A 10,437-nucleotide genomic window follows, 5' to 3' on the forward strand; every position below is an offset into this window, starting at 1 on the left:
AAGCCGTCAGTTGTAAAATATGATGAATTATCCCTATTCGGCAGAGAGTGGGCCGTCTGTGGGCGTGTGCCTCTCTGTGTGTATCTTGAAAGTACGTGAGGGTGTATAAAGAGAGGCTACGGCTGTGTGTGTGTGTGTCAGAGTCTGCTTTGTGTGACTGAGCACTGACGGTGTAGTTGCAGCACACACAAGAGTGTGTGGGTGAGAAAAAGAGTGAGCAAGACCAGCCACGGGGTTACTACAGGTTTAATGGCGACCTTGTTGTGCACGCATTTAGCTGCTTTCAGTGTTGAGTTGCTCAGAGTGAGCGTCTAATCCCCCTCCCGGGTGCTCACACACTTGATTAGTGGCCTTGGTTATCTGCCTAGAGGACAAGCCGCTGCCCCCCTCCTTCACTGGTCAGGGTTAGGGCACTGAGGGTTGTCAACCCCAAAGAAAGAAGAAAAGAGAGACAGAAGGAAAGAGAAGAGAGGGGCAGGATGTTGTTGAGGTGTATTAGTATTCAGACAGAGCCTTACAGCCTGCAGAGCAAATTGATTACTACACTGTACCTGTTCTTGGTGTCACAGCTCCGTAAGAAGGTAAGATCATATATTGTATATCAGCGTGGGCATGGCAGAAATTTGTCTTCCACATTTGCCAAGACCGTTATGAAGCTTTCTGAAGTTGTGAATGAGTCTGATTACTGTCTGGTTTGTGTGAATGGTTTGACATGTTTCAGGAAGGTTGGGTTGTTGAAATTTTACTTTAAGCGTTCAGTATTTTTTTCCTTGTTTTTTTATTTTTTATTTTTTTTATTCTTATCTTTAAGTTCTCATCCAGTAAATCATCTGGAAAACTCCAGTAAAACATCTGGAAAAATCATGGGGCATTTGAATAATGTTGTGAACAATGGGGGTCCGTGAAGTCAAATGGCTGAGATCCACTGGCCTAGGCTCAATGTTCGTGACATGTACCATGTATTGCCAGTAACTTATAATGATCTCACATCCTGGAAAAAGTGGAAGCTTGTCTTTTTTGGATGAGGACATTGCTGAGTTATCTCTAAAGACTCAAGCAAATGACGTGAGGGTCATGACGCACATGCTGACCCTTCATTTGACCCTTAAGGCAATGGTGCAGTGCATGTTTATTTGTTTTATGAATAATAAAAGTAGTCATTGTTTATCCTCGATTTGGACTATTAGACCAATGGAATATTGCACTTTAGATTGTGACTTTTGCTTATTTTGTCATGCACTTTTTGGTTTTGCAAGTACAGTTGCACTTTGCATTACTGGCTGTCGATGTGCTATACTTGGTCAGAGCTGTTTACATAATGACTGGCATAAACTATGATCCTGACAAACATGATCTCTTGAGTTAGGGCGAAGGGTGACTTCTAAAGAGCCATGGGCTCTCGTTGTATAACTATTAGTTTCTAGCAGCCTCTTTCTCACAAATCTTCTGAATGCAAATTTCTTTTCTTTTTTTCCTATGTGGAGCCTAAAAAAGGTCACAGCACTTGTTTTCTGAAGGTTATGTCCAAGTTCACAAAGCCAAAAACTTCCACTCAAGTACTTGAAGTGTTTTTTGGTATTTTCTCAATCTGTTTTTTTGGGCACAGACTGATTCCCATGCTCACGTTCCCCAAGTCATTTCCAGCCCGGAAACTGGGCCATTTACCACAGTCAATTAGGAGTACAAATATTTTGTTTGCTCCCATTTCCTGGTTGTGGGCAGTAATTACATTTTTTTTTTTTTTTTTTTAACGAGCTTTAGCACACTCAGTATCACTTTAGGATGTCATTTATTTTGCAGGCGAACCGACAAAGATGCATGTTATTCTGCAGTTGAAGATGAACCAGCTTGGTCTTCTCTAAGTGTTCCTGTTAACATTATGCTGCCATCATAAATCTACAAGTCTAAGGTCAAGACTATTACTTGTGGCAAGACTCTGGAATTATGTTTGGAGTCTTGTGACAGTACACGCAGGGCCCCATGTATATATTTCTGCTGTCCGCTTGGGAAAGGGTTCCTTTTGTTTGGCAAAAACTTTCTGAGTATCACCCCGTGCTTGCCCATGTGAAAAGGGTAACGCATCTTAGGGTCATCATAATGTAGGTCAGACTCACTTGGCAAAGCCCTAACTAAAGGGGTGTGCCCCAGCTGGGAAATGTCAATGCGTGATGCCCATAATGCTTGTTTGGAAGTAGGTCACAGTGACCTAGTTTGAATGGTGCATGGCCCTGATTGACTGAGTCACCCAATGCTATCTTAGGAATGTGTTGTTGTAGTTCCACAGGCTTTTGTGCCTACGTGTGCAACAAACGGATAACAACAACTTAGCATTTGCAGTGGCACCACTACGTCCAAAATTCTTTTTTTATTTTGAGAGCTAGACGACGGGTATGAACACGCATCGCAAGGGCAGCTTTGTCGCTTTTTATTAGGACCTAATGCTTTGTATGGACGCCAGCTGTTGCATCAACTCAAACGGCCCCGGCGGAGTGAGTGACCTTGACTTCAAACAGGGCATGCAGCAGGTTTTGCTCCTTTTGCCTCATCATGCATTTTAAATAGCCTAAATGGATTACAGTTTCTGGACGGTGGATGTAATTTATGATCTGGTATTTTTTTTGGGGGGTCAATTAATCTTCCAGCCTTGCAGTTGAGAAATGAGGGATCCAGTCCAGATATCAGATCCTCTCTCTATATATTGAGCCAGTCATTTTACAGGGATTTCTATTTCTCAGGTAACTGCACTGATGGTGATAGTATTGTGATGAAAAACTCTGAAAAGAACTGAGAGAACAGGCTCATATATAACTGGGTTTTTTTGTCAAAGATAGGCTACTACAATCACTTCTTACAGTTATTATGAAGCTCATAGCTGTCAGAAAATTGCTTTGATTTGAAAGTTTTTACCGAATACATGATTAAAAACAGGTGATTTTTTTTTTTTCTTCTAACGTAATATACTGAATATCTCTTGTAAAGCTTATCTGTTTAACAGGTTGAAGCCGTTGTCAGTATTGTGTTTCCTCTTTCATTGGATTAGGACAACAAGCTGCAGTGGCCTATTGACAGAAGTATAGGATGAAGTGTTGTTGTTGTTGGCCCAAATCAATTACCTTCTCCCACTCTTTGATACATCAGATATAACGCTTTGTCAGACAAAACTTCCATTTTCACAGTCAGATTAAGCTTCCAAACTGTTTTCATGAAATTCCTCCACTGTTTAATTGACAAATATCATTATACTATTATATCCCAATGACTGAAATATACTTGCATTCAGTAGGGTTAGGCAATAGACATGCATTCATTTTATTTTATTTTATAGTTCCATTAATACAGTCTGTTCTGTAATGATTTGTCTTTAGAGATAATATCCAGATTAGAGCTATTTTGATTGTGTAGTGCTATAGGAGTTTCTCAGGCCTGTCACTCTCACACTCCATATGACCGATATCTTGATAAGGTCATCCCGTACTGTCCACCCCCTGTCAGCCCCAGCAAAGTAGAACAACCAGAGGTGCCAATTATGAGCAGAACAAATCAACCATAGCCATTGACCTTCACTTGGACCATAGAGCACTGACAAGGTCAGCCTTGTGTCTATTCCATGATTAAGCACTTGCAATTCCATCTCATTATGTTTTTGTTTTCCTATGAAGTGCAGACATTTGTTGTGACATTGGTAGTGTTTTACCAAGAGGCTCAAGTTGTGTTATGAGTATAGTGTTTAGCGGGCTTGTAAATAAACACAATAAATGTGTCATTCTGGAGAGCCAGTGGCACTGTGTGATCCAGAGGTGGTATATTTTGAGATAAGGTAGTGAGAGCATCTATGGTAACATAGAAGTGAAGGACTAGGCTGCATCATGTGGGCGTTTATTCTCCAGGCACTGACACTGAATGCAGAGAGGGTGAGAAAGATACATGTCTGTCAAACCAGTCAGCAACATCTAGGCTGAGTAAATGTTTATCACAAATTGTCAGAAATGAACTTTTTGCACCCTGAATAAATATATCAATTCATATGTGGCACACTGGATTTAATATACAGTTTATTAAATGTAAGATAACTTAAAGTTTTGTTTAATAATAACTGCTCCATTCAACACATTTGCTTTATTTTTGAGCCCTGTTCAATATCTGAACCCTCCAGTCATTATGGATAGTTAGACAAAAAAAAAAACCTTCCAAATACCTGTTAGCTTTCTGTAGTTGTCTTACAAAGATTTGAGTTCTCAATTGACAGTTTTGTAGGTCTAACTTGGCAAGAGTTCTGTCAAAACATTTAATCCTCTTTAGGATACTGTGCTTTGTTATTTTTTACCTAATATCTGTCAAATCAATCAAGTAGTCTTTAAAGCCCTGTGTATTTAGTTTTAATGAGATTCAGCAGGCTAATTCCTACTGCTTACAGAGTCTGGAGAAGGGGAAAAAAAACCTTAGAAAGATGGTTATTGCTATGATGGTACAGAATCAGTCTTAATTGAATCCCTTTCAGTGTACGAGTGAGATCCATCTTTAGGTCATAACTTTTGGCATGTAAAAAAAGACTGCGAAAAACACTGGCATACAATAGCAGAGGACTTTTTGGCCTTGCTTGCTAACATCATTTTCATTTATCGTGATAAATAGCCTGATTTAAAAGGCTCTAAGGCAGAAATACTTTGTCATGTTTATAATATATTTTGCCCCTAAAAGTCATCAACATAGTAAATGTTTAACTGCATGTTAAAGATTAGCTGAATTTGTATTTGAGCACAATAATGTGTGGTGTATAATATCTAGCTCATTAGTTTTTTGTTTATAAAAATTCATGTTTCTCTCTCTTGTGTAGGACCATCACCAGCTGACCCTGTGGACAGAATTACTGGATGTAAGCAGTGATTTCACACACAACCCTGGAGCTTTGAAGTACAAATCCAGTGACATGGAATCCCACAAGACTTGACTACATCACTATCCTGTACTTATCTTAACAATGGCAAACATGATTTTAAACTACATTCATGCTTAGCTCTTGCCTTCTTTATGGGGGAATGGCTTGTGAATCTACATCACAACTTTCTTTTACCTGAAAAAAAAAAAAAAAAGGTTTGGAAGCTAAAGGTCTCTTGGCAGAACGTAACAGAAATATTTTCCCTCTATTGTGGTGGCCAACCATACAAGTGACTATAGTATTGAACATGACTCATGGGGAAGAGCCTGGCCCTGAAACACACCAGGATTCTGCTGTATTAACATATCTGGAAGGCTTACTCATGCATCAGGTAGCAGGAGGACAGGGTGCGGCAGCAACTCAAAGTGGAGAGCAGAGGAATAAGGATGGAACAGGGCATGCACAGCCTAGTCATGGCACTCGGCAGGAGCAGAAACGAACAAATTCCCACTGTGGAGCCTCACAGCACCTCAGAAAGGCTCGTCTTCTTAACTCAGAGGCCTGGACAGAAAGTGAGACTCAACGGACATCAGCACCTTCCGTTGCACTCAATGGGCAAAGTGAAGACCAACACAGTGGCCAGAACGGCACCTCCCAGGATAAAGGAGAGAGTACACTTTTAGCTAGTTTGCTGCAGTCTTTCAGTTCTCGACTTCAAAACGTGACCCTGCCACAGCAGATTATCCAAGGCTTGAGGCCACCGGATGCCCCCTGCCAGATAAGCAAGCCTGTACAAGAAGACAGGGCAGATGTGCCTTGCCACAGACCAGCCTCAAGCCACCTCAAAGGGTTAGTGAGCAAGAGCAAAATGCAGAATCACAGCAACAGTGTGCCTTATCAACGTCGTGCCAGGTCTAGCCAGGAAAGTTTTTCAGAATCTCCTAAGGCACTGCAGAGCAGTACTCCTCTCCATCTCCTGAGTCTCTAACTTGTACTGAGCGCCTAAAAGCTGTGGCAAACCTGGTAAATATCAGATCAAGTCCTGCTCCATCGCCTAAACCAAGTGTGGCCTGTAGTCAACTGGCTCTATTGCTTTCCAGTGAGGCCCACCTGCAGCAGTACTCTCGAGAACATGCCCTGAAAGCCCAACTCTCTGGACGATCAGCCAGTGAAAGACTATCCGCCATGGCCACACAGCAGACACAAGATAAACAACCTACAACTTCTGGCCAGACTCATGGACTAAGCCTCTTACACACCAAGAATGGAATACCTTCACAAATGTCAACAAGCTCCAGTAGACAAAGTCCAAGCCTGACATCAGGCCAAAGAAGGACAGAAGGTTCCATGCGCACAGGAAATCGCTTTAGAGAGCGCCGACCTTTCGAGAAACAAGGCAGACCATCACAGAACTGCAGCAGTCTTCTACTACAGCTTCTCAATAGTCACAACACCTCACAGCGAATTAATGGACAGGGTCACCTGAAAGACGACCTCAGCACCTTTGGCACTCTGGCCTCTCCGCTTTTTTCAGACAGCGAGCACTCAAACCCCGAAAGCAGTCTTACAAAAGACAGCAGCGATGCTGAGAGCACTTACTCTAGTTGCTCTCCTATTGACCTTTCTCTGAAGAACAAAACAAATGTACAAACACCAGTATCTACTTCATCTTCACCTGTACGAGACAGAGTCCCAGAGTCTTCTTTAATCAGGTGGAAGCCTGAGAGTCCACCTGTCAAAGTTATCTCAGACCACAGGGAGGTGGACACCTGTTCAGAGATGAAACCTCATCACAAGGTCACTCTATTACAGTTGCTCTTGGATCACAAAAATAACGAGAGAGTAAACAAAGGTCTGGATAATCCTGATTTGCTCCAAGCTGTAATCCCTAAGGTCACTAGTGCATCTACAAGTAGCCAGAATGTTTTCAGTACAGTTAGGTGTAAGGACATAAGTGATCTTAGTGGACACTGTGGATTGAGTTGTAGAAGTCCCAAGCTATTGCCAACTTTCTCTCAAAGCAGAGATTCCAACAGCAGTGCATCTCCATATACACTTTATGGGTCGCCCCATTCTCAGTCTGTCCCATTGGATCTTTGTAAAGCAAAACAACAAGCAAGTGATGTAAGAGTGAAAGAACCTGCCTTTAGTGCTAGTAAATTGTTACAGAATTTAGCTCAGTGTGGAAAACAAAACCCTGACATTTCTCCTCCAGCACAGGCACCTTTACCCCCTATCAAACTCATGACCCAAGAGCTGAAAGTTAACCATCCTCCAACTTTACTTGCCAGAGACTCACTGCACCAATTCAGAGAAATAACACACTGTGGGAAGAGGCCAAAGCAAAAACTTCAGCTGTGCCTGAAGCAACACAGCATGTCTCCGAGATTGAGAATCTGCTTGAAAGGCGTACAGTTCTACAACTTCTTTTGGGCAATGCTCCTCAGAAAGAAAAGGTAGGCAGTAAACGAAAACGAGAACATAGCAAAAATAGTTCTGTGGAAAAACCAACACATCAGGCAACTGGCCAACCAAATGGTCCTCCTTTGGATATTACAATTAAAACTGAGCCTGCTGAAGAGGGTCATGCATATGACTATAACAACATGTCCGTATTGGAGCCTAGAAAAAGCACCAGTTATCATTCTCATGAAAGCATCAAACAAGAACCATTGTCCCCAGAGGCTCCCACTAGAGATGGTCTTCTCTGTCATCTCCTAAAGAAACGACCCAACAAAACTCTTCAGCCAAACAAATTAGAAAACCTAAACAAGAGTTGCGTCAAAGAAGAATTTGCTGAAACACAGGGACCAACAATCCCAAAGAAGCGGAAATTTTCTATAGAACTAGAATATCATAACACCTTGACTCAGCATAGCAGGGATTTGGAACATTCTGGTAACATGAAAGATGACAACAGGGGTTGTTATGCGGCCAGAGATCTAGAGACAAGAGAGGCCAGAGACCCATCAAGCCCCCCAGAGGCTGACAGTCCACCAGCTAGGTTTCCACCATACGAGTCTAGCGAAAACCGGAGTTTCAATGTTCTAAAGCAGCTGCTTCTTTCAGACAACTGCTTGAAGGAATTGTCTCAGCCAAGGGGTACATTCAATTCACCATCACATACTGTGCTGAATGGGAATACAATCAAGCAATCATGTAATGAAGGTGAAATTCAAAACTTTCACCAGAGCATGAGTCCCAACAATGCATCTTTTAAAAAAGCAAGCTCTCATAGGCAAGAAACTCCCCATGTTACACAGCAGGAGCCTGCAAGGTCAAAAATCGATTACAGCACCACAAAAGATTTGAAGGGCCCTGCAAAGATGGTTAATGGAGATGATCAAACACACAAGTATGGGCCAGACTCACCTCGGTTTACCAAGACTAACCCTATTTTGTACTATATGCTCCAGAGGAGCAATGCACAACTGGCTAAAGAGGGGGAGGGCTTGGAAGTAGGCGCAGGACAAATACAGGCAAAGGTCAAAAACGAGTCATCAGGTGATACTGAGGCCTTTGAACTTTGAAACAAAATTCACAGAATTACAATGGAACACTTAGTTGTGACTCAACACGGCTAAACGGGTCATTGAAAAAATACTAGTTTTGAGACTGTGAACCAGCATCTGTGCTTGAACTAGAAATGTGCTTCTTTTTATTATCTCTGCTTATCTACTTTTGTTTTTGTTTTTTTTTTTGTTTTTTTTTTTGAGGCATCTCACATTTTTCACTTGAATTACGTGTCATTTAGTTCACAAAAAGACCATGAAACCAAAGTTCATTTGAATATTTATAAGCACTACTTTCTGGCTGATTTCTCTCCTACATTCTAAGTGGCAAAGAAAATAAAAGTTTTCTACAAAGGTGTGTGACAGATTTGCCCTCATGTATTTGTAACAATATCAGTTCCCACTCCGTTTTCCACACATGGGTAGACTTGGCCTCAGGCAGTGAGTTATGATGCACCGATGCACATGATAATCTGTATAAACAGATTGTGCCTCAACAGTTGTTAGTGAATATTCTACAATTTACCATACTGAAATGAAGAAATAACTATGTATTGTTACTTTGTCTATGCCAGGAAGGCATTAAATGTCACAGTATTTATACATTCAAATAAATGAAATCAGTTGCCTTTTTAAAAAGATAGGCATCTCTCATTGGTTCTGTATTGTTCGGATAAACTAACAGCAACGTTAAAGCTGTATATTCAGTATCATGTTTGGATAATATTGAATACGAATCCATCAGTATTACAACATGATCATTTGATATCTATGGTATGTGAAGTGTGTGTACTTTTATGTTATCAGTGTCCTCTTTAATTTCTCTCTCCCACTGAAAACAATGTTGTGATGTGCTTTATTCTTCATTCTGCGTTCTCAAGCATTTATCCGTGTCAAGACAGAAATGGATTTTTACAATACTCTAGAAAATGATGAATGAAAATCACAAGAGTTAATACAAAAGACTGCTTTTTTTCCTCATATGTTTTGTATTTGTGTATTTTAAGAACAGGTCTTGGTATTAGCATGTCATAAGATGTTTGTTATATTATGCAAGAGATTGTTGCATCGACTTGAGACAAATCAGCCCAATCTCAGCTGTCTGTCACGTTAATGGACACACTGATCTAATAAAGGGAGTGTTTGTGGTATTAAGGCCATTCCCACAAAAATATGTTTGCTCATGTGATGTTTTACAGTCTTACGTTTGGCATATGTTGTTTTTCATCAATCTTAAAGACTCGTTATAAACTATATTTATGTACATAGCATAATCTTTATGAAAGACAGCTATTTTGTATGAATGAAAAGCATTTTAGTTTTGAAATTTCTTAAAGAGACTTCAAAGTAAATGCCATGTGAATATGTATTCTAGAGGATGATTTTTGTCCTTCTTTTGCATGTGTCTCTGATTAAACTATGATAATCTGTTCTGCAATATCTTGTGTTATGTCAGATATTTAAGAGTACACTGCTGCCTGTTGCATGCAGATGCATGAGAAGGTTCCTATGTATTACTGAACATGGGGAAATTCAAAGTCTTAAGCATATATATTTTGTCATGGAGCCCAATACATAAAAATGTGATCTGTATGTTTGTCATGAGAAATAGGCCGCTGGGCAAAATGTTTAAACTTTTGAAACAAATGTGCATATGAAGATATTTATTTTGTTTTTACTCAATGTTATTTTTTACAAGGAGAAAACCAAACAGGTTAAACAATCATGTTCCGTACTGTACAGTACAAAGATGGATTACACTGACACTTCAAAGACTTCTATTGGTTTTGAAATATTGTTTTGATGCAGGCTGCGATACGTTTGAGTATTATTGTGTATCATTATTTCTAAAAATACATTTCATTTGGGTGTTTACTTGCACAGATTTTGAATAAAGTTCTGAAATGCACAATCAGAATAAACCTGTCGTTTATGTCTTGCAATGTTTTTTCCACTAATTATGCTGTCCTGATCTATGTCTCAAGTAGCATACGACCTGTGCTTGATCCCTCGGCTGCACAAAAACTGATTTTACATGCAAAGAGGAAG

General features: G+C 40.4%; 1 protein-coding gene across 1 annotated transcript; it reads left to right on the top strand.

The window, feature by feature from the left end:
- The first annotated feature begins 243 nt into the window (after positions 1–243).
- Positions 244–9,791, top strand: LOC122359064 (nuclear receptor-interacting protein 1-like). The gene is given in 4 exon segments (XM_043259187.1): positions 244–581; positions 4,835–5,841; positions 5,844–7,162; positions 7,165–9,791. Coding segments are annotated over 3 exon segments (3,219 nt in total). The 5' UTR covers positions 244–581; positions 4,835–5,183; the 3' UTR covers positions 8,407–9,791.
- Positions 9,792–10,437: the final 646 nt, after the last annotated feature.

Source organism: Puntigrus tetrazona, chromosome 15 (genome assembly GCF_018831695.1).
Source record: "Puntigrus tetrazona isolate hp1 chromosome 15, ASM1883169v1, whole genome shotgun sequence".
Taxonomy (NCBI): Eukaryota; Metazoa; Chordata; class Actinopteri; order Cypriniformes; family Cyprinidae; genus Puntigrus; species Puntigrus tetrazona.